This window comes from Mustela lutreola, chromosome 10, assembly GCF_030435805.1.
Source record: "Mustela lutreola isolate mMusLut2 chromosome 10, mMusLut2.pri, whole genome shotgun sequence".
Classification (NCBI taxonomy): Eukaryota; Metazoa; Chordata; class Mammalia; order Carnivora; family Mustelidae; genus Mustela; species Mustela lutreola.
This window is the reverse complement of record NC_081299.1, coordinates 68,620,652-68,646,360: the sequence shown is the minus strand read 5'-3', so window position 1 is coordinate 68,646,360 and position 25,709 is coordinate 68,620,652. Positions and strand designations below refer to the sequence as shown.

Genomic DNA, 25,709 nt, shown 5'->3' with positions numbered 1-25,709 from the left:
AAGAGATATCATTTATATATTTTAAATTTTATAACACACCTTCCAACACACATCATTTTCAGAAATCTTTTTTTGTTTTTAAAGATTTATTTAAGAGAGAGAGAGAGAGAGAGGGTAACAGGAGGGGCAGAGGGAGAGGGAGAGAGCTCAGAACCAGACTCTGGGCTTGATCTCACATCCCTGAGATCATGGCCTGAGCTGAAAACAAGTCAAGACACTCAACTTATGGAGCCACTCCAACACACCATTTTAAAAAACATAATATTAATCAATGAGATAAATATATGGAAGGAGAGATAGACAGAAAGCACACTATTTGTTTTCTTAACCTGAACTTGCTGGGTTTTTTTGTTTTTTTTGTTTTTTTAAAAGCTGTTTCGAGAGAATGAGAAGGCAAAACACAGGCTGATAGGAAATATTTGCCAACAACCCTATCTGATAAAGAATTGTTACCCAAAATATATAAAGAACTCTTAAATGAACAATTGACTAAAAAATGGACAAAAGACCCGAATAGACAACTCACCAATGAAGATATATGATGGCAAGTAAGCATATTAAAAAATGGTCAATATGACATGTCACTGGGAATGCAAATCAAAGCTATGACACATCACCATATACCTATTAAAAGGGCAAAACTACGTTGTACGATACTACAATGATGGACACAGGCCATCATAAATTTGTCACAACCCATAGAATACTCAACACTAAGGATAAACCTTCACGTAAACTATGGACTTTGGATGATAATAAGGCATCAGTGTGGGATCATCTATTCTAACAACTGAGCCACCCCAACACAGGGCGTCAGTAACTGGGGAGGTTGTGTCTATGTAGCAACAGAAGTATGATAACTCTACTTTCTCTGCTCATTTTTGTTGTAAGAAATATTAATCAAAAAATTAAGGACTGGGGTGCCCGGGTGGGCCAGCCAGTTAAGCGACCGACTCTTGATTTTGGTTCAGGTGTTGATCTCACTATTATGAGATCGAGCCCCATGTCAGGCTCCATGCTCAGCAGGGACTAGGGTTGAGGATTCTTTCTTTCCCTTTGACCCGGCCCCTCCCTGCTCTAAAATAATAAATAAAAAAAATTTTTAAACATTTTATTTATTTATGTGAGAGAAAAAGAAAGTGTGAGCAAGACAATATGAACGGGGGGAAGGCAAAGGCAGAGGGAGAAGCAGACTCCACTGAATAGGGAGTCTGATGAGGGACTCTGTCCCAGGACTGGGGATCATGACCTGCACTGAAAGGCAAACATTTACCCAACTGAGCCACCCATATGACCCTAAATAATCCTTTTTAAAAAATTAAGGATGAGGGCACATGGGCGGCTCAGTCAGTTAATCGGATTGCCTTCAGCCCAGGTATGATCCTAGAGTCCCGGGACTGAGTCCCACATCAGTTTCCCTGCTCAGCAGGGAGTCGACTCCTCCCTCTGACCTCTCTCTTCTCATTCTCTCTCTCTCTTTCTCAAAAAAAAAAATAAAATCTTTAAAAAAAAAAATTAAGGACCAATTATGCCAAAGACCCAGAGGGTTATATATTTTTAATGTTACAAAAAAATTCCAAAATCCTGCAGACCTAAAAAAAGATTACATTTGGAATATTATTCTTACAATGTATTTTATGATATATAAAAATCAAAGAAAGGTATTACATATTCCTTCTGATATGTCAAACTATATAAAAATGATATTGAGATTTAAATGTTGAAAGCTTAAAAGGAGAAATCAACATTAGTAGGTAAAAGCCTCTTTCAGTTTAATAAATGGGCTGAGATATGGACTCTATTCATCTACTTTGGAATTATTATAATTTTACCAGTTTGGATGCAGTAGCTAAAATGGGATATTAACACATAGGTATTTACCTTTGAGTCATAATTTTGAAGGCATCTGGGAGGTAGCAGTCTGTATTCTCCATCTGAAATGGGTCAGCATCGCAAATCTTGTCATCCGTCCGACCATAGTTAGCGCTCTCAATCATGATGACATCACTGCCTGGACATCGCAGATCTATAGAATAACCTTCACAGGATAATTCTCGCCTAACTAGCCCGAATGGTAAAGCTGCTCTGCTGAAACCTTAAAAATAAAAGAAAGAAAAAAGGAATTAAAATCAACACATTTATGAAATATATTATTTTTTTTAAAGATTTTATTTATTTATTTGACAGACAGAGATCACAAGTAGCCAGAGAGAAATGAAGAAGCAGGCTCCCTGCTGAGCAGAAAGCCCGATGTGGGGCTCGATCCCAGGACCCTGGGATCATGACCTGAGCCGAAGGCAGACTAAGCTTTAACTCACTGAGCCTCCCAGGTGCCCCTGAAATATATTATTTTAACAAGGCATTTCAAGTAATATGATTCATGTCTACATTCAAGAGGTGTCACGAAAAGTATGTTTTTTAAGTCACCCATTCACACATTAAATAATTCTTTGACTCCTTATGTTAAGAATTTTTTAGTTTTTTAAATATGCATCTTTAGCTGAACTATTCACCTGCATAATTTAAAAATTACACAATCAAAATATTTTCTGTATAATCTAATCACAAGCAGAAACTAAATGACTCTTTTGAGTAAATCCAAAGAAAAATGACCAATTAAAAAAAAAAATGACCAATTTAATCAATGGATTTATAAATAATGATGTTTTACAAATACAGAATGGAACAACTAATCAAGAAACAATCTTCATTTAGACAGTGGAATAAAATCTCTGTATATAATGACTTGACTTTCTCATTTAATGTAGACATATTAATTGCTGTTAGTAGCATTATCTTAAAAAATACTTTTGTCTTAGCAGTTTTGCACCCCTCCAAGAAAAAAAACCGAAGATACTATGACAACAACATACTTATGGCATATTAGCTTATGTCAATTTATAGACACTTTATTTAAAAGTGGCATCAATGGACGCATGCAGCAGCTAGGCATTCAAAGGCGTCAACCCCCCCCGCCCCCGGTCTGACAAGCTGAAAAAACCCAGGAAGGGCAAAATTTGTCTAAGAGTCACTTTTGTCATCTACAGAACGGAGATGAAACACCTGTGATGTGACTTTTCCTACCTGGATGACTCTAAGATAAGATCATGTACATAACCGTGCTCCATTAAAAATGCTATATGAATGTAAGTGTAGTGTATTAGAAAGAGTGCAGACACCTTCTGTTCATGAGTGCTGAAAAAGATCTGCAGATGGAATAAAAGATTAGGATTTTAAGTTACCAACCAGGGACCCATGAAGTAGCAACACAGCGTAGGACAAAGATAAGTGAATAAAGTCCATCTTCACTGTGCTGGTGTTCTACCCATGGTTAGCTACCACTATCAAAAACTTCTCCAGCATTGCCTCAATTTTGTATTTCAATTTTCTAACCTGTCACCGTCTCAAACATTCCTGTTATAAAAGACTAGCAATCATTTTAGTATTTTTTCTTATCTCTATCCTTTTAATTACTCTGCATCACGTAAATTATCCTTTATGTCCCTTTTTGTAGGAAAAAAACCTGACCTTCAGAAGTAAACGGTTCCAAGTTATGAACTTCAAGTTCAAAACTAGGTTATGGAGGCACCTGGGTGGCTCAGTGGGTTAAAACCTCTGCCTTCGGCTCAGGTCATGGTCCCAGGGTCCTGGGATCGAGCCCCAAGTCGGGCAATGGCAAAAGCTTTGTGGAAATTCAAAAAAGCAACATACAAAATTTTGAAGCACAAAGTATTTTAAAGACATATATTTTGTAATGATAACTCCTTAATAAATGAGAATAAATCATATTACTAGAAAATACTGTGAATTTTAGAACACATTAGAAGACAGGCTAGGAGCCATAATTCACAACTTTCATTACTTGTCAAAAATATAGGATTGACTATGAAGCATTGTGGTTTTTAAAATAAGCCCTTAATTTTTGTTGCTGTTGATAGTATGCAGGATTACAGTTATTAAGGTTCTAAGTTAATTTTTCTCTGCTTTTGAAAGATATTTAAGAAATTGCATTGTTGAGTGTCCTGCTGTTTCGGTAATTCGGTGAGAGGATTTTTAAACCTTAGCTATAGTCATCCAAACAGGTAAAGTAAGGAAGAAAAGAAAAAAAAAAAACAAGGGAAAGGGACAGAAAGATCTGTATACTTTAATAATTTCGATTTCTAATGTAGAATCTTCTGGAGAAGAGAGATCATGGTGCTTACGCTTTGCAGAGAACTAAATGAGTTCTTAATAGTGAATATTGCTTTATTAAATGCCACAATGTCTATTGTTTTGAATCACAAGTGTTCTTTACAAATTCTTGCTCTCTCCCCTCTGTTTCCATTGAACTTTATACTTCTTCACGAAATGCTTATTGTTACCACACAGTACTATGCATATTCATTTTTAATTTATATCTTCCCTGCTAGACTATGATGATAGAGTTCTTATAATTCCAATGCCTAGGTGGGTACGTGACACGTAATTCCAACAAGTATTATCAAACCAAAGCTAAATCGAACTGGTGTTTGTTAAAACCATAAATAATTACAATCTTTCCCCTCTATAATACCTATTTCCTTTGGTCATGGAAATAAAAACAGTTAGCATTTAGAAACAGATAAATCACTTATAATCAGTGAAAATGATATGCCATCCTCAAAAAAGAAAAAAAATTCTGCCAATTATTTTCTAGGTACTGCTGGGGTTCATTAATGTTTAACATAAAGACAGGTGAGTAACATGTTTGTGAGCTTTCATTTACTTAAACCCTGTTTTTCCAATCAGAAACACAGAAAGTCAAATAGGAACACAGAAAACTTGTTATAATAGCTAACATTTACAACACTAATTATTATGTTCTGGCACTGTGCTAAATGCTTTATATGGATCACTTTTTTAATGCTAACCAACATCAAGATCAACAACGGAGTAAGTTACTATTATAATACCAGTTTTACAGAGTATGAAACTAAGGCATAAAGTTCGGCATCTCAAGGATTACTACAAGCTTGTCTATAATGTACACAGGTTCTCAGACTTCTGAGCTCACGCTCTTAGTGGCAATAAACAGAAGAGTATTGTGTGACTTCTCAAGCCACCTTACTGATAATAATTTTATAAATTTTCACACAATCTGAAAATCTACCAATGAATATTAGTAAATTTGACAGGACAAAATTATGGGAAAGGTTCACAGAACATATAGATAATAATGAAAATTCTATTTTTGGAAATGTAGTGTAGTATGCCATAAATATAAAGAGAGCACAGCCTACACTCTTCAAATAAATATACATGGCAAGAACATGGGATACTAAAGCACGTGTGTCTGGTGAGGCTTGTGGGTTTGGCAAAAACATTTTACATTCCTGGGTTATAATTTCTTTTTCTGAAGAATTAAAGTCATTTCAAATTTGCATCAAATTTCACCAATCTGTGATTCTAAGTAGGCAAGTTCCTTTTTATCAGATAACACATGCTATTCTAACATTCTCAAGCAGTAACCGAGTAATAAATTACTCGCTGTTTTCTTTAAAATATAAACATACATGAGAAGGCTAACATGGATGTGTCATGGCACAACTGTGTAGCTTACTACTGTCTGTGTAGCTTACTACTACAGCTTACTACTGTACTTACTACTGTAGCTTACTACTGTCAAGGTAATTCTCCAAAGCACATTTGACGACTCGGCAGCCAGGGTTCACACAAATCATAAGCAGACATCATTCTGGATTAACTATTTTAATCAAGGACAGTCAAAGGGATAAAATAAACATAGGCCAACATGGGATCACAAGAAAAATTCACATTAATTTCTTAGTAAAATGTAAATGGCTGTGCCTTCTTCAGCCACTTCACACTATTTTTCCTAAAAACTTCAAGGAGTGGGTTCAGTCTCTTCAACAATGGTACACAGGAGAAGCTTTGGAAAAGTCTTAAATAAAACTGTTGCCATTGATATTAATTTTTTTAATTCAACATTTTCACTAAGAAAATGTGATGGGGAAAAAATAAAACAGAACAGATCTTATTCCCAAATACATTAATTTACTCCTTTATTTACAACACGTTAATGACTTACTATATTGAGTCACAGAAATAAAACATTACAGGTATGGCTACTATTTCTTAACCACACTTTCTTCCTTTGTATATGATGTAACTCTTAAGTGTTTAAAGTGGGTATTTTTAGGACTTTTTTTTAAGTCACTTGCCAGGACTATATAAGTCATTCCCAAACATGATTTTGCATCAGAGTCTACTGGTCAATGTTTTTAAAAAGATCTTCAAGCCCTAATTCAGACCTACTGAATCACAATTTCTGGGTTCAGATAAAGCTGGGTATCTGTATTAGGGAAGGAAAATGTTAATTTATTTGCAACACAATGCTATAATAACTAATATGTGCCAAGAATTTCTCCAAGGCCTTTTTAAATTAGTTTTTATTTCTCTATTGAGATTACATACTTATTAAGTCATTGCCATCATATTTCCTCTTAATTTTCTAATATAGATGTAGTTTTACTTTAATCTTTGAACATATTCATAATAGCCACTTTGAAATTTTTATCTGCTAAATCTAACATCTGGGCCTACATCAGACACAGTTTCTACTCAATGCTTTTTCTCCCGAGTATGGGTCAATTTCCTTGTTTCTCTGCAAATCTTGTAAATTTTTTGTTGTTAGAAACTAGACATTTTAAAAAATATTCTGTTAGCAACTGGAGATCCAGATTTTTCTCCCCAGAGAATTGCTGCTACTGTAATTATTTTCTCTTTAGAATCTTGACTGGATTTAAGCTACAGAATCTGTCCCCTCCATCTTCTTCCGCTGCTGTCTCTGCTCACTATTGTTATTTTAATTCTTATTTTTATTTTCTAGCCTGGCTTCCTAGGGATCATTCCTGTCTCTGCATAGCTTAGTGATGGGCCAATGATTGGGCAGAGTCTTTAACTTAAACACCATGAACACATAACAAGGTCTGTACCCTCTGCTGACTGATCTGAGTATGTGTTAGGGAGAGTGTGCAAGGTTCAGGCAGTTTCCAAGTCAGCCTCAGTTATTTACTTTCTGCCAACTCCTCTCACATCTCTTTGGCATGTGTGTGTAGCTTCCCACTTAGTCAAGAATGCATAGAGAACTTTGGCTCTTTTCATTTCAAAGATTCCCTGGGTTTGTTTCAGACTGGCCCTCCAGTCTCCCCAATAGGGACTACAACCTCAGGCTAGCAGAGCTGTGAGTCTTTCCCATCTGTTTTCCGCAGTGTTTACTACTTTCATTGGCAACACTGCTGGACACGGGTTTCCATCCTCCACTTCAAATCAAGCCAACTCTCTCTGGCAGCAGTCACTGACTTTCAAGGCCAGCCTTGCCCTAATGAAACTAGCACAAAGACTTAGTAAGGAGTGGAGGGTAGGAGCAGCCCCAGGCTAGAAGGCTTTGAACTTCCATTGTTCATTCCAGAAGTTGTAGAGCTTTTCATAAATAAATGCTTCCCAATTTCTTATTTGGCTCTGGTTCATTTCCACAGCCTTAAATTGTTGTGGTTCACAATTCTGTACAGATTTATACTTGTTTTGGGAGAGGATTTGCCACCTTCTTCATCCCCAACATCTGAAGAAGCTCCTCAAAGGACTTTATGAATATTTACTGAGTAAAATGCTCAAAACTGTATGGGGTAGGTGATATTACCATTATCACCATTTTAAAGAGGAAGAAACTGAGGCACAGAAAAATTACTTTTTCCATCATCATATCATCCAGTAAGAATGAAATCAAGGTTTGAGATACATTAATGCAGATACATTAAGTTCATATCCTTAAATGTTACTTTAATGCCTCTTAGAAGCAGGTCTGCAGACCCTGGAGGCAGGGGAATTAGTTAGTAGGATGTACTGGGTGCTTTCCAGTCTTAGGGGAAGAAGAGCAGGAAAGGAAATAATAGTGTGTTTGATTGTTAAGCTTACTATGAAACTGTCCAATCAACATAATCAACATAAAGAAATTCCCAAATTAAGGCCCTTTAATTATACTATTACTATGACATTTATTCTAAGTCGTATTTTCAATCTATTTCTATTTCAACAAAGCGGGGTGGGGGTGGGGGAGCATCCCAGCAAACAAATCCATCGTGCAACCCTGACAATCAAAGAAAAAAACTTGTAGGAGACCTTGTGAGCAAAAAAATCAATATTGCAGCTTTGTGCTGTGCAAATGTGAATATCCCCAAATAGTGGTGCTTAGAGTAAAATGAACTGTTTTGCTCCATTTTCTCCACTCTGAACAAATGATTTTGAAAAGACGGGGGTTTTTTCCCCCCAAGCTATAAAATGTCAAGCAATAATTCTCTGTGCTTTAGGCTAGTGATTGGAATAAATATCTCCCAGCAACAGGTGTGGTGACTTAGGACTAAAATCATTCACATTCAGAGGGTAACTCCTAATAAACAGATGCACTTTTTTGAGATGTGAATCTGTAAGATTGGAATTGGAACTGTCATTGGATTTTGCATCATATAAGCATTTTTGCAAGAATAGATGCTACTCTGGCGACAGTATACTCTGCCATAAGCTTACACTTGTGATAAACTTTAGGCACTTGATTATAAAAACTTTACTTTTCTGACATTGTCTCCATTCAGTTTGCTCTTTATATAGATTTCTGCAAAATCATACATTCCTATATAAGTCTTATTAAGCTATAATATAAAAACATCAACTTTTCTGGAACAGTTTTTTCTTAATTACTTTGAACTAAACCCTGTCATGGATGCTACTGCTCTTGCTGTCTGGGGTCCTGGTAAGCACCATGTCTTCTGATTATCAGGGACCTCTATGGAACTGAGGCTGTGACTTCAAGCTCTACTGAAACATTAACGCAAGTCACAGTCTACTACGAGTGCTGGCATATTGAAATCTGATTTATTTCTGTTTATATATGCTAATGATTTTTTCCCCTAAAATGGAAATGAGAAAACTACTTAATAGGTGGGGACATGGTTTCAACCAGGCTGACCTACAGCCTACAAGCTTCCAGAAAACTTTTTTTCCATTCCATTTTCGTTCAGATGAAAAGAAAATGTTAAAAATAAGCCTAAAAGATCATTTATTTCACTAATGGTTCAACATTTTTATTTCTTTCTGAATATTCATGATGTCATCAAGACAATGTTAAAATTCAAGGATGTATAAAAAAAGCTTTTGTTGGTAGGGGAACATGATTGGCTCAATTGATAGAACATGTGACTCTTGATCTCAGGGCCATAAGTTCAAGCTTGATGTTGGGTGGAGAGCTTACTTAAACTCATTATTAAATCACAAGTGCCACTAAAATACAGCAACTTAGTGATATAATACTATCAGTTTAATATTAATTCTTAATATTAATTAATTAACTAATATTAATTCTTTTAGAAAAGAAAAATTCCTGATAAGCATGTCTACTGAAATATTACATGCAACATGAAGAGGTGCTTTTAATTGTTTCAGTAAAAGCTATAACTTCTTCAAAGTTCAGAAATGTAGGATACTTTAATTCTGATCTACTTCTAAAAGAAATTAGTAAATTTTGTATTAAGCCTCAATATTTCCCTGCCTATGTTTAAACTGTGCCCTCTGTGTAGAATATTCTACTCATTTTTCTCTTAGGCAACAATTACTCTCCAAATCCTGTCAAGCCTTCTCTACACAAAGAGGAAAAGCATCTGAGCTCAGGTTTTGGGTCATCTATTTTTTTTTTCTTCCAATAATATTTACTGCCCCCCTACTATGTGTCTAGCACTTTTCTAGGCACAGAGGTTAACAGTGAAAAACATGACAATGATCCCTGTGCCTAGGTAATTTACATGGGTAGTGAGTTCTTGAGATAAGGTATCACATCTATCTAGTTCACCATTACAATGCCAAAACCTAACAGTTAGCTGAGGGGGCTCTCTTTATAGAAGGCATGAAATAAAGATGTATTAAATAAATGGATGTGCAAAAGAACTAAGTGAATGAACAATTATGAGCTCCTCTGGCAGAGGAGGCAACATGCTTCTAAGAGTCTCCTTACTTAATATTCCTCCCCTGCTGAACTCTGAGCTACTCAACAGAAAAAAGTGAATCCTATTTACTTTTGTATCCTTGGTTTCCTGCACAATGCATAATACACAATAGGCATTCAATTTTTACTTAATTTTATTTAGTGCTGTATTTTATACCTTAATTCCTTATACAAAAAGATGTCAAATACACCCAGGAACATAAAATGAAGATGTTTTTACAAGGGAAAAAAACAAAAACACAATTCTATATTAAAATGTTTTAAAACTTAAAATAAAATCCAGATATCAGGAAATAAAGAATACAAATGTAACAAAGATGACATCTTCACTGGAGTCCCCAAATCAGTGGGCCTCAGCAATGAAATGCACCCCTAAATGACCAATCATCTGCTGGACTTCACAATCATCCAGGAATCCATGTAAAAACATTACAAAAACCAGAATAACAACTTTACCCTGTTTTCCCTACCCCACTAAATAGGAAACACTCTTTACATTTATTATTTCTTAAAACTAGTTAAAACCAGTTTAACATTATGAAGTTACTATCAGAAATGCAATTTCTCAAGTCAGTCACATTGGATTATCCAATTTAAAGTCTTAACTAATTCTGTATAATTTATTCATTGACATCAAAAAACCCAGAGGTAACAATCACAGAATAAGTAACAAAACAACAATTCCATCACCTCCTCAGGTACAACAATTTATTTCTACTTCCACATTGATTAACACAACTTTCTAACGATTTTCTTTCTTTTACTGTTCTGTTATAAATTCCATTAACAACTCCCAATCCCAACCAGGTCGAGTGTTTGTTCTCAAAAGCAGTTAAACAAAAAGCAAAAATGGAAAACTGTGATTTGTTCCCTCATCCATTGACTTACCCCAAAACATACTAGCTAAAAGATTCTATCCCTTTCCTGTCACTGTATTATTAGTCTGACAAATAAAACTAGTTAGAAGCAGAGCCCTCATTTAAAGTACTCCCCAGATAGGTCTCCCAGGTCAAAGAGAGTCAAAATTTGGATTCTGAGTCTTTTTCTTAGTGCCATGTGTATTTAAAATAACCAATATTTTTTAAATGCCTCCCAAAACCCCCCAAAAACTGCTAGGCATTATTTCAAAACGTATATTTAAGTAGACTCAAAAAGGGAAAACAATGTACATGAATTTAAGATTTCCAGGTCAATTACATTTATTTGACAACAATTAACTCTATATAAAAAGTCGTAAAGAAGTTACCTGTGTAACAACTGGGTTCCTCATTAAAGGTATCTAATAAGGGGGCCAAATTAATACTAATTCTAAAACTTATTTGAGTTAACTACATTGAAACTGCACTGAAACCACCCACTCATTTCTCTCAATCCCAAACAGCAATCCAAAGGTAATCACATTCAACGACAGTGACTCAAAAAGTGTCCTAGAAGGAAAAGACATTGTATCTCCATATACATTTCTATGAAGTATTTATTTCTCACTTCAGGTAGGAAAGATTAATGTAGCCTGAAACCAGTCTCAACTGTTACCCTGACTTTTCACAAAATGTCACGTACACTAACACTTCAATCATTTAAATAAAAAGTGTCAGCCATTTAACCTTTTTCCTACTGAAGAAGGGAGAAATTTCATGTCTTTCCTCTACATGCTGTAAAAGGTACTCTTCTTTCCCTAAAACCTCAAAGGACTCCTGAAAGTTAGTTTTTTGTTTTGGGTTTTTGTTTGTTTGTTTACTCACAGTAATACTACAGAAGAGGACAGAAAGGCTTTTCTGTTACAGGAGTGAGAAAGCATCTTCCAATAAGATTCTAGGGAGAAAAATGCTTACAGGAGTACTGTCCCATCTCAAAAAAGCTATTCAGGACACCAAAGTTGATTTTTAAAATTTCCTACCTTTTTTCTCTTAAATAATGCTTAAAATTTGATTCTAAATTATGCTATACACATGAATTTCTTTTTTCAAAAGAAATTTATTTTATTTTAGAGAGAGAGAATGCACTCACACATGGGGGAGGAGCAGAAGGAGAAGCACAAGCTGACTCCCTCTGATGCAGGGGTTGATCCCAGGACCCTGAAATTATGACCTGAGCCAAAATCCAGTCACACGCTTAACCGACTGAGCATCCAGGTGCCCCTACGTGAATTTTTTTCTAGCCCAAACTCTGGACTATCATTCCTAACATGTAAAACTTCCTTTAAAGCTGAAGGTTATTTTTAACCCATGAAAAATTTGTAAAGATACATTTCTAAATGATACATGGAGCTTATGGAAATAACTAATCACGTGACTAATACCATCTACAGGAAACAGAATTACTCCACTGTACTATTATGCTATTACTTTTTTCAATGAATATTCCTGGGCAAATTAAAAACGGCAAAATGACAAAATGAGTGAAACTAAACACAGCAGTGAGCCCATTTTGTGAACTTTACTTCAAAATACAAACTCAAAATAACCCAAACCACCACTAAATGAAAATAGCATCTGTAATGTTATCTCTTACTAACATCTTTGGCAGCCTCACCCCAACACTTTATTGCTCATTCATCCATCCGTCCATTATGTACTTGTCTCTGTAGCACATTCGAATTCCTCCATCAGGCTATTTTGGAATAAGCCAAAGAAACTAACAACTCTCAGGTTGGAGGCCATTTCACTACTTCTCCAAGCTACAGAAAGCCCACACAGTGGTAAAAATCCTCCCTGCAGTAAAGAGATGACTTACAGAAGTACTCACTCCTCTACTAACTGTGATAGTGTGAGTTAAAACAGAAACAGCTTCCCAAAATGCTATGAAGGTTGTCAAATAATTCCTTAAACGACCGTATCACCGAGTTCATGGTTAGTTTTGCTGTTATTATTTTTGTGTTGGGCTGTTGAGGGTTGTTCCATTTTTAATGAAAGATGAGATTTCCAAGAACACACAAACTATTCTCAAATATGTGTCACCAGAACATTCTGGGAGGGAAGCAAGGAGAAGAAGAGAGGGAGAGAGAGAGAGAGAATAAAAGAGAGAAATAAGTTTAGCCTGACATTGTAAAGTTACAAAATGCTGCCTTATAAAAGAAATACCACTACTTTTCTGCAGTTAAAAATTATATCCTCTCTCATATTTAACTGCCAAACTAAACATCAAGGGAACTAAGAAACAGCATGGTAGCAGATCCAAAAGCACAGGCCCTGCCCCTACATATATAGCCCATTGTTGTCTTTCATACTCGCTCCCTACAGGTACCAACAGTGCAGAGACAAAAGAGCAGTTCCAACTTCTGGACTCAGACATTCTAAGGAATGGCAGGAAAAAGGCTCTAAGAAATCCTGTTTGAACCAGTGTTGCTATGTCCTAGGGTACTACTCTAATGCCACTTCCCTGGTACTTAAAATGTTGATTTCCCTTGGGGCCACCTGGGTGGCTCAGTCGGTTAAGTGCGTCTGACTTCAGCTCAGGTCATGATCTCCGGATCCTGGAATGGAGTCCCCCGCCTTTCCCCCGACCAGCGACGGGCTCCACACTTAGTGGGGAGTCTGTCTGCTTCTCCCTCTCCCTATACCCCTCCCTCTGCCTGTGCTCTGTCTCTCAAATAAACTCTAAAAAAAGAAAAATGTTTCTTTACCTTTGCAACCTCAAATACTTGTTATTTCATCGTTATGAAGCTGAAGTTTTACCATATTAAAAAAATCTCCCTTACTGTTCAAGGCAAAAAAACAAAAACAAAAAAAAACTTGAAAGAATCTCAAAAACAAGCAGTGTTTCTTATCAGAAAATGAGAGTAAATTTAAGTGAATCTGATTTATAATGACAACAGGAATGTTTCAGAAGATTACATATCCCAAGATAAACTGTCTAAACAAATAATCAAAGGTTAAATACTTTATATAAGCAGTGCTTAGAAATCCTGGTATTAATTTCAAAGTAGGTAAAGAAAAATAAAAGAAAATGAAATAAAATACAAGTAACAAATAAACATACACAATGCTCAGTTTAAGTGATAAGAACAAAAAGAAGGCAAAAAATAAAAATTTGGTCAAATCTTTTCCTATAAATTACCAAAAATTTATTGGGAGTATTATAAAACAAACAGCCTCATATTATTTCTGAGGCTTTACAAATTAGTACAATCTTTCTAAAATAACCTTATCAAATTCCTTCTGTAAGTATACATTCTAAAAAGAAGCCAAAAATTTGCCAAATATTTGAATATTTGTAACAATGAAAATTCTGAGACAAACTCAAGGTCCCCATTAGGGAAATGATTTAAAAGTAGACTGACAAAATAGAATATGATAAAAACCTAATCAACAATATAGTAAATATTATAAATAATAATGACTTGGGAATGTATTCCCAGAAAATTGTACAAAAGAATTATATATGTACTTCAATACAGACAGATAGATAGATAGACAGACAGACAGACAGATACATGCCTAGAGGAAAAAAAATCCAGAAGTGGAAACTCTTTTTGGCATAGCAGTGACCACTATGGTAACCAGCTGGGAGCTGAAGAAAACTAGCCACCAACCCTGAGATACCAAGAAACAGTACTCAGGTTAAAGTGAACAAGTGAATGAAAAAACATTCAGTCTGGGAAGATAAGAGAAATCCTGTTTTCCTTTCCAGGAACAATCTGAAAATAAACCATATCTCAGCTTGAGAATGAGGGTGCTTCCCTGACTTTCCAGGTTCTGAGTTCCAGCCTTTGTGTAACAGATGCCTAGGTGGACATGGGAGATCCTGGTGGTTTTTCCAAAGCTACGTAGATCCGTCCTCCCTACATCACAATTCCCTCACTGCAACTGGGATACATATTTCTTGGATAATCTATGCCGAAATACACTTACTCCGTAAGAAATATTTTGCTCATGCAGGGGCCTGTCTCCTATAGACTTCATGGGTTTTTCCTATTGCCCATCCCTCCCAGCTCGTACTTTCTTCTCACTGTTTGCTCCAAATTTCCTGCCACTTAATCCAGACTTCCTCCAAATACATCCCAGGGTGGCAACTTTGTTGTTGTTTGCGTTAACTTTTACATGCTGAAAGGCAGATGAATAATCTATTTTTATGGAATTAACTATTTATGTAAAAGAAAGAAGCAAATGGTACTTGAGACATCAGGTGTTATGCAGAAAATTCTAACTTATGTATTCCTTATAATGTATTAAAATGTACAAAGCTAATCTGTTTACACTATGGAATTGAGTCTTAAATAATTTATTCTTCATCTAAAATCTAGTATATGCATTCCTGACTTTGTAACTTTTTTCATACAACTCCCCTTGCTTGGAATTCCTTCCTATATGCTCAGTTTCCCGGCCACCCCTCCTTTCCCTCTTCTAAAAGCCTAGGAGAAGATACAAAATAAAAACCTTCAGAAGCGAACAGAAGGTACACTTGATTCAGAGATGGGATAGTAAGTTTTGCATTTATACCAATTATAATCACAAGACTCCCCAAAATCACACTAATAAATGGTAGGTTTTTCAAAGAGAATTTATTGCCAAAGGAACAAGAGCGTTAAAGGAGGGGTCACTGGCTATCACAGTGACCCACATTTCACCACTCTGTACAGAGTCTTACTGAGAAGTTGAAGAGTACAGCCAGCACATCCATATTCCTCAGGATTCCCCAAGAATGCAGAGACAAAGAACCAATACTCCCCTTTAGTGAGATGCTCTCTCTAGCTACCCTGATGACGAAGAATTTTGACTTCCAGTTTCAGCTTTGCAACAGTATTCTGCAAGCTTGTCGGCCATATTATCTTGTAGGAAAAGTATCCACTTATATTCCATAAACTAATTTGTTTCCTATGTGCCTTGAAACCTAGTTATTGGTTGCACATTTATCTTGAAAATTTTAGTCTTCTGGCACAAGAATGCTTATTTCTAGGACCTTCTTAATCACATGCTATTTTTCAGATGAACACTGTCCAGCACAGACAGTCTAGATTTGAACCTAGGCTCCTCTGTTTATTAGCTGAGTGATGTTATTCAGATGGAAAAGTCTGTACTTCAGTCTCCCTATCTGTAAAATTGAGATAATAATAGCTCTTATGCTTCATAGGGTTTTGTGCTGACTAAATAAGTTACTACATGTAAAGTATTGAAAAACAGTGCATGGCAATTCTAAGTGCTCAATTTTGCCAACAGACTTTTCTTAAGTGATTCATGCATGATATCTAGTCATAGGTTCTAGGGTCCACCTCCAATAAACTAAGGAAACAGCGTAACTGGTAAATTACAAACCAGATATAATTGAATAACTCATTACATGTAGATAATTTGCAGATTATATTTAATTATAGGTAATAGAAATAAGCTGGACTGTGTCGTTCCCATTTCTCTTCCCAATAGTTTCTTTGAGAGCACAAAGTTCACTTGCTAATTGGGTCTGTGTGTGAATGTGCGGGTACAACTGCATGTGTGACCAACTCTATGTGCACACAGAGTACACTGGTAGACAGGTCAGGAAAAAGGCGAGACACAGAGTACATTATCTCACTTAATTATCACAATAACCCTGGCTGCATCCACAGAATATACTGCCTGCATAGTGAATTTTTACTCATACTTTTTAACATTAGAGATAGGAGAAATCTATTCTGACCATCTAACCATGCTATCCCATTCATCTCCTAAAATGTATCATAACCTGACCAAGCGTCCATGGGCATTCTCTGCAATTATCACATGGCTTCAAGGTTATCTAGTCATGTGTTACCCCTTTAAGACTAAAACTTCCTTGAAGGCAGGAATACTTACTCCTATTTTAACCCAAGCATCTAGCAGATTGCCTGGTTATAGTAAACCCTTAATATAGATATGATATTAACTTTAGAGCTAAGAAAATAGAGGTTCTGGGGTATTGATCTATGGTCACATTACTGCAAAGGAAATCTGAAGACTGGCTTTAAGGCTCCTCTCATTATATACCATCATACCTTGTCAAGTCCAACTGTCAATACTTACTTTCTGAGATTCCAAACCACTCTCTTTCAACACTCTTTTAACCTATTTTACCATGGGCATCATTGCAATCCTAAGAAGTTTCTCAAAATCTTTCCCAGACTTTTAAATTAAATCCATCAAATACACATTAAAGGGACATACTGATACTTTTTATTTTCAGATTTTCCAAAGGTTATATTAAAGCTGTTCTGTAAACTGTGTTTGAATATATAATTCTCTCACCTAGTAACACATATGTGTATTATACAAGTAGAATATTTATTTGGAAATCTGATAAGCAAAATCTCAAAGCCATCCAAATGTTAGTAACAAACATTATAATGATGAAAACTTCATAACACATAACATTACTACCATTTTTTTTCTGAGCATTCAGATGCTAGGATCTCTTATTACCCAAACCAAATGATCAAAGAGCATAAAAACTCTATAGGATTCAAAGGAAATAGACTAAGAGGTTCTATATATCTTGGTCTATTGCCTTGCTTTCATGGTGTCTAGCACAAAGTCAGTTTGTTGAATAAATTAATCATCTTACTAAAAACCCATTTCATTATTTCTGAGGAAATATGCTTGCCCTCACATTACTTTGTAGAAAGTATATATTTAAAGTCTATAAAGATGTACCCTCTGTGGATATGAAAAAGAAAGAGATCATTCTATACAGGAAGCCCAGATAAGTTTTCCTAAGCCATAGAGAGCTTTAAGAGGAGTATGCTTTCTGGAACTGGAAAATATGTGCTTATATTATAATAGAGGCATTGTCATTGTGCCTCAATCCCATTCTCAATCTCCAATTTCACTAACAATTTTACCTGAACCAAAATAATCATATGGCACTCCCTATTCCTGAAGAGTCTTACCATTCACTTTTTCAGACTTAATATGTTAAACGTGAACATGGTCTGCAAAAACAGTCGATACTGTGGTGATAAACGTCTAATGTCAGTAACTGCTACAACAGAAATTATAGAACTACCTTTAATAAGCAACTCCACTATTTTCTCAAGTATAATTAGGAATTTTTTATGACATTTTCTCAGTGTCCATCATGCTGTAATTCGCATTTCACATGCTCTCTGACTAAAGATGAAAAGGCCAGTCTACAGGAATGTATACACAGTTTCTGTTCCATTCAATCATAATCACAGCACTTGTAAGGTGGGTGGGTGGATACTTAATAAATCCATGTTAACATGCCAACAGCAACCATCATATGTCCAAATGTTATCAGACCAAATTTTAAAGTTTAATTCCTTGAGATAATTCTATTGTTTTTGTTTAGATTTTTATTTATTTATTTGACAAAGAGATCATAAGTAGGCAGAGAGGCAGGGCGGGGGGGGGGGGGGAGAGGAAGGCTCCCTACCGAGCAGAGAGCCCGAGTGGGGCTCGATCCCAGTACCCTAAGATCATGATGGAGCTGAAGGCAGAGGCTCAACCCACTGTGCCACCCAGGCTCCCCAAGATAATTCTATTTTTAAATCTTTTAAACTCAATGCCCTATTTATTCCCTTAACTTTATTGAATATTTCAGTTTTGGTAGCTCATTCACATTTACAGAGTGGTCACCATATACATGTACATAAATGTGGTACATATAATATACCATACACGTGAGACACAATATACTAAAATGAATATTGCAGTTTCTAGTTTTAAGCAGCTCAGTCTAAAAAGTATGAAGCAGGAGTACATATAGTGAGGGGAAGGTGAATGACTTCATAAAAGAGAACCGTCTTGACAGAAGGGACATCAGGGAAAGTTCCTCAGGGAAAACAATGTTTTAAAAACCCCAGTATCAACAATATGCAAACTCAAACAGGTAAGGGTCTAGCCAGAAATGAAATTAGAGAAAGACCACATCAAGTTCATTTTCAACCTATTAACACTAAGTTTTTCTCACTGCATTTTTTGTTTAATTAACAAAGGTGGTCATTTGTCACTCAAGATTTCATGTTTGCTTGGGTATTTTGCAAAAGTATAGAAAACTGCTCCAGTATTTTCAAAATACTAAAATAAAACTCGGGCACCTAGGGGACTCAGTGGGTTAAGTGTCTGCCTTCAGCTCAAGTCATGATCCCAGTGTCCCTGTCCAGTGGGAAGCCTGCTTCTCCCTCTGCCTCTGCTCCTTCCCCTGTTCATGTTCTCTCTCTCAAATAAATAAATAAAAACTTTAAAAATAAATAAAATAAAATAAAACTCAATGTGTTGGGAAACTCAATATAATCAATTAGTGTATTGTATAAGGACTAAAATTAATCAATTTTATTGTTTATCAGAAAAGGAGTTTCTTACTGTCTACAGCCCCCACCCTCGTCAATTCAAGAATGGCCCTTCTGAAATTCTCCCACAGCTCATCATCTCTACACTTTGATCTTTCTCTACTTCGGTTCAACCACCACTCTGCTACCTTTTTCTTTCTTAAAAGCAGATCTAATTCTAGCAGGCTTAATAGGTTTGGCGCTCTCCCTGGTCTTCACAATAAACTTCACATGCCTAAGTATGGCATGCAATGCCTCTTGACTTTCTAGCCACATTCAAAGTGTCCAGACTCATCTCTCTCAATTTTCTATCTAAAATGAATCTAATCATACTCATCTTTCAAGGATATACTCTAATGTCATGAAGTATTTTCTGAGCCTGACAATCACAACTAATCACTTGTTCTTTATGCTCTTATAGCTTTCATACAGGCCTAAATTATCGCATTTAGAGATTAGGAATAATTACAACTTACATAAGTTTTACTCTTTCAGAATATCAACTGTTATATCTTATCTTTTTATTCCTAGAAGTATCTGCTTGTGGTAAGTTTTATTTTTTAAAAATGCAGTCTCATAGGACACTAGGTGGCTCAGTCGGTTGGGTGTCTGCCTTTGGCTCAGGTCAGGATCCCAGTATCCTGGGATTGAGTCCCACCTTGGACTCCTTACTCACTGGGGAGCCTGCTTCTCCCTCTGCCTGCTTCTCCCCCTTCTGCTTTCTCTCTCACACACACAATAAATAAATAAGATCTAAAAAAACAAAAATAAAAATGCAATCCCAGGAAAGCCTAAGCAACTAAAATTTCATTTGGGGATGCTGGAACTGGGACAGACCTTTGGAACTACTCAGCCCAGTATTTCTTCATATATATACATTGATAGTATCAAGATGTAATATCTTTATGTTCACATACAAAGTTACATATTTCATGAAAAATATTCTTCATATATAATGTATTCTATTTACTATTCTCTTTCACTCAAGTGCTGATCATACCCACTAAATACTGTATTCACAGTCTGTTATTCAATGGCAACCTACAACCTGAAAAGCACTGATCTAGTCTAAATTCTTAAATTAAGAAATGAAACTCTGAGTCATTATATGAATTCCCTGAGGTTCCTGAACCAGTTAATATTAGACACTATATTCTAAGACACTGGTCCTACTAACCTAGGCAACTAGTCTGTATATTCTTAGTATGCATATCTGTGTATTCCATCAATTGGTTCAGTAAGAAATCTGAGGCTTCCAATGAACACTTAAAGCTCTACTCTGACATAGTAATGATTCTCTTCTAATCATATTTTATAGCAGTTATAAATTTACTTATAACAATCCCTATTGAACATACAACAGTATATACTCACAATGTCTATCTCTGGCTAATTACACTAGAGGGCACTTTTCAAAATCTCTAGACTTTAGAACTAAGTGCATCTTTCTGAGAAAGTGTGTCACATTCCTGGAATTTCAGAGCTTTGGTCTTTTAATCCATTACCAGTTTTCTATCAAGGGATTACCATCTTGTTTTTCTTACATTAATTATATATAGAATCCTCAGGCAGAAATTCTGACAGAAAGAATGTAAACGAGCTAAGCAGATGCTATTTTAATTAAAAAGAGTACATGCAAATATTTCATTTTGCATAGGAATTTAATGAAGGTTTAAAATTATTTTTATTTGGCAGGTTTTGTTGTTTAAATAAAAACCACATGTTAAAAAGCTTATCGCATTTGATTATTAATGATGCAGAATAAGTAGTCAACTAAGAGCTTCATCCGCAAAGATAATAAGGAGTATTTGGGAATCTAAGGAATATTTGGGAAATGGAAAATTATCTATGGCTAACTTGTTTTAAGAAGCTGAACTTCTGCTTTCTGGTGAAAAATCATCTGATTACTATCAAATTTTAAAACCTGCAATTTGAACAATATGAAAGGTGTATAATTATAATTGTAACAGCAAAGAAGTAATGTGTAGTTTACCTTTAAAATTATATACTGAAATACAAATCATGTACAAACTATGTAAAACTGCTTTCAAGAAAAAAAAAAGATAAAATTCACTTGTTGCAACCATGCTGCACTGAATATTTCCAGGGAGGTCATTACTAAGTTATTAATGAATGTTGATTAACATCAACTAATATAAGATCCATTTAATTTCAGTTAACTGTTATCTAAGTGACCTGCCTAGATTTTCACAAAGCTACAGGCTAAGCCTAATTTGCCCCTGTTTCAGAGTAACAACAATTTGGAATTGTCTCAATGTACATTTTAACTATAGTAACAGGATATTCAAATTTGGAAAAGACAGAATTTATGGAAATCCCAATGCTTAATTAAATCACAGAATGAGGTTTTGAAGTAGTAAATAATAAATCACAATGAATCCTCAATCTGGTTGTCAAGGAAACTACTTTGCCTCTGCCATAATTGCTGTGATCCCCATCTTGCCCTTTTTGACACCAAGCCTTATCATGCATTCTGGTCAGAGACTGAGAAAGTAGCTTTTCTATTCCTTTTAGGCAATCATGTAACATGCATTGAGCTTGACGGAACAGGGCCATGCGACCATACAAACGCTGAATTCAAGGCCTTTCCTTTTCTATTTAGAGACAGTAATTAACTAGTGAGCAGCAGTATATTTCTATCAAGCTTTAGATAGGAAATGGGACCAAGGCGCCTTGGCAGGTCTTAACAGCTGTGTTTACAGAAAGTTTTCACTAATTTACTAATTTATTATCAGAAGACCTGTTTGTGAACCAGCAATCATTAATATCTTAAAGTTAAATATCATTTTTTGATTGCTCTGAAAATAAAGATCAGATTATAGCTCTGAAAGAGATGTATGTAAAATAAACACAAATACACCAACAGTACATTTAATAATGGTAAACCAAATACTTTTAGTAAAGCAGTAAAAACAGTGCCAAATAGGTATTACCAGCTCAGAATGGTTTCCTTAAGTCATCTCTCTTATTTTCTTTTATATTGGTCATGTTTCAAATAATAACTATTTTAAAATAAAATCCTAAAGTAAATTGGCAGTTTTATGCCCCTAAATCCATACACTGCTTCCATGGTTTTCTATTATTTTTACTTCCTTAGAAGTATTTGTTTTCTAATACAATTCTATTCATTTTCAAATTTTGAGGTTCTCTCTACTCATTTCAACCACTAAATAGTAAAAAGCAATATTACCATTCTATCTTCAGATTCTATCAGTCTACAATGAAAATCAAAATGATCTTCACCAGGAGGACAACTGCCATGATTCAGTGTCCTCAATCTTTCTTCTTATTTACGTAAACTCAGTATGTTTCTCTAAAGCTCATTACTTACCCAGCAATAAAGCTAATAAAACTGACTATCTCATAAGTCTTAAAAAGTTTCTGAGTGTTATATGAAAGAACGCATGCATAGTGTTTAGTTCTGCTCAATACCTGTTTAGTCAGAAAGCATTCAATAAATTTTAGCTTCCAACATCAATAGGAATCTTTCCATTTTCAGTTCAAAACTAAAATACCCGACAGGTAGAGGTACCTGGTTGGCTCAACTGGTAAAGCATTCTACTCTCATCTTGAGGTTGTAAGTTCGAACCCCATATTGGGTATAGAGATTATTTAAAAAGAAGATCTTAAAAAAGGAAAAAAAAGAGAGAGAGAGAGAGAGAAAGAGAGGGAGGGAGGTAGAGAGAAAGAGAGAGATGGAGGGATCTAGCTATAATCTAGAGGGAGGAAGAAAGAAAAGGGGGGAGAGAGAGAAAAAGAAAGAGAAAAAAAAGAACGGAAGAAAGAAAACCTTGTCTTGCCTAAGCACGGAAAGTAACTAGTTAAATAAAACTAATAAAGTGTAATGATTATGGGAACACAGGCAGAACTTTAGAAATGGAAAAATAATAAAGTTAAAATAGCTAATACCTGGAAGAAAAGGATCTGGAATCAGAGTTTAGTACAGTATCAAGAGAAACTCAGGGCAAGTAGCCAGGATGTAAAAAAAAAAAAAAAAAAATCACACAATATGAAACTTAATGCTTAAATATTTTCTCCCCATTTTTATCTTATTTCAAATTAATGGATTTACTTATTTTCTTTTAGAATTAGTAACTACAAAATGTCCTTGAAAAGAGGAGGAGCAAGAGGGTATCTATACTTCTTCCAAAATGTGCATCAAAGTAATATAATCAAAGCTTAATTAATCATGCAACTAGATGCAAAAGGAACATGATCCCACACATTCCTATTGGCTCCACTATGTTAATTCAATGTTACACTGAATACTGGTACTTGATTTTCTTGATGCAGCTGATAAACTTAAAATAAGTACTTTCTATAGTACTTAAGTACTCAAGTAGTGTTAGAATGCTACATATGATTCTTATTCTCTGCTTAAGTTCTCTCATATAAAATGCACCATCCAGAAAATAAACTGCATAACATCTCAGACTAAAGCAACATACCCTATGAAATCCTCTCTGTCCCACGGAAACACACCATACCTTAACTGAATCAGTTAATTACATGCTTTGGTTTCACAAACAAACTGCTGTTGCCAGTTGTATTCTAAATGAAAGTAAACAGAGACAGTCTGAGCTGTCAACAAAAGATAATTAAATGGAAAAAAAATGCTGTCAATAAGACATGGCTACAACATTTAAAACTTTTAAAACAAGTAAGGTCAACCAGATTTGGAATAGACCATCCATCAATACATCTTAACCACTAACTAGATGGGTCAGATAAGAATAATCTAGAGGGGAAAAGCTCAAAGAAACATATTTGTGGGGAAATATTTTATGTAAAAGAAGGTTAAAAGAGATTTATAAAACTTTTTTTTTAGCTTTTTTCAGCTAGGATTCCACAAGAGAATAAAGCCCTACCTAAAATGATTGAGAGTCTTATCCCCCAATTTTGCTATTTTAAATACATTGGAAATAAGTTGATTCATTACATATGAACGATGTGTTAGATCTTAATTACCTACAAGAACAGACTGAAAGGCGTAAATAGAGAATCTCCTTAAAACCTATAAAAACAGACTCCATATTTTTATTTTTAAGTTTAAAAGATGCTACGATTACAAAAAGCTACAGTTAACTTTTCCTTCAGGGGTATCTTATAACCATAAAGCTAGTTTGTATGTTTACAATGTTCTAATTTTCTAACTGCTTTCCCATTTGTTTACTATGTCATTACCCATATAAACAACTCTAGTTATTTGAACACGTTTTTACAGGAAGCTTAAATTCATATTGTTTAAAAAAAATTACTGTAATTTATTTTAGATAAAATTAACTTCCATTCTGATAAATACTGAAAGGGCCAAGAAAATATGTAGGACATTTTAATTATTGGTAGTATATTTGGCATAATCAAAGTCCTTCCATAGATTTGCTAAAAAGCAATCTCTTTTTCCTATATGATAGAAACCAGGAAACTCACAAACCCCAAGGATTATGGGGGAAAAAACCATCTCCACCTATTTAGCACCAACCTAATTTTTGGTTGCTTGATCACCTTTCTCATTTCTAGTTAGAATCATTTTTCCTAATACCTAAAATCAGAAAACAAACTGCACAAATTCTGTATAACCTCAAGGCTTCTACAGTACATCTATCTATGTCGCCGTATCAGAGAAGCAAGGAAGTCAGGTCTAATAGCAGACTCAGGAAAAAGGGGGTAGGTCTCTAAACAATTCTCACCATCACTGAAAGAAAATATGCATCAATCAAGTATCCACTGACTGCCACTTAGCTGCTTTAGCACAGGGTCTGAGGCAGATTTAAGGCAAGATTAAGATAAGACATTGTCTTCACCTTGGATAACTTGGGGAGCAAAGAAACAGATCTATACAAAGAATATATATATATCTCCATTCAATTATGCAGCACAGACTGTACGGTGTAAAAATTGGAAGTAAAGAAATATTAATGAGCATTAGTACGGTGAAATAAGATGTTATGAAGGAAGGGAAATCTCTTTTTAACCTTCAAGGATGAGCAGAGAGACAATATCGAAAGGATGACAACCAGAAGTTAAGAACAATCTTAAGAGTAGGTTCCTTCCTGGGGTGCCTGGGTGGCTCAGTGGGTTAAGCCTCTGCCCTTGGCTCAGGCCATGACCTCAGGGTCCTGGGATCCTGCCCCACAAAAGGCTCTCTGATCAGCAGGGGGCCAGCTTCTGCCTGCCTCTCTGTTTACTTGTGATCTCTCTCTGTGTCAAAGAAATGAATATAATCTTAAAAAAAAAAAGGTAGGTTCCTCCCTTCCTTCCTTCGTTCCCCCCCTTCCTTCCCTCCCTCTTATTCTTACGTCTATCTTTCTTATGTGCTGTTTATAACAACATGAAAATAACAAATGTGATTTGACAGGAACAATGTAAACATTAGCATGGGATTAATATTTAAAATACAGAGGAATTAATACCTTGCCA

General features: G+C 35.3%; 1 protein-coding gene across 17 annotated transcripts in view; it reads right to left on the bottom strand.

Moving 5' to 3' along the window:
* Positions 1-25,709, bottom strand: part of ADGRL2 (adhesion G protein-coupled receptor L2) — a 605,011-nt gene that overhangs the window by 82,779 nt on the left and 496,523 nt on the right. For all 17 annotated transcript variants that reach the window (XM_059136196.1, XM_059136197.1, XM_059136198.1 and 14 more), the window contains one exon: positions 1,882-2,095. In XM_059136196.1, coding sequence (XP_058992179.1) covers positions 1,882-2,095 — 214 coding nt within the window. The remainder of the gene's footprint in view (positions 1-1,881; positions 2,096-25,709) is intronic.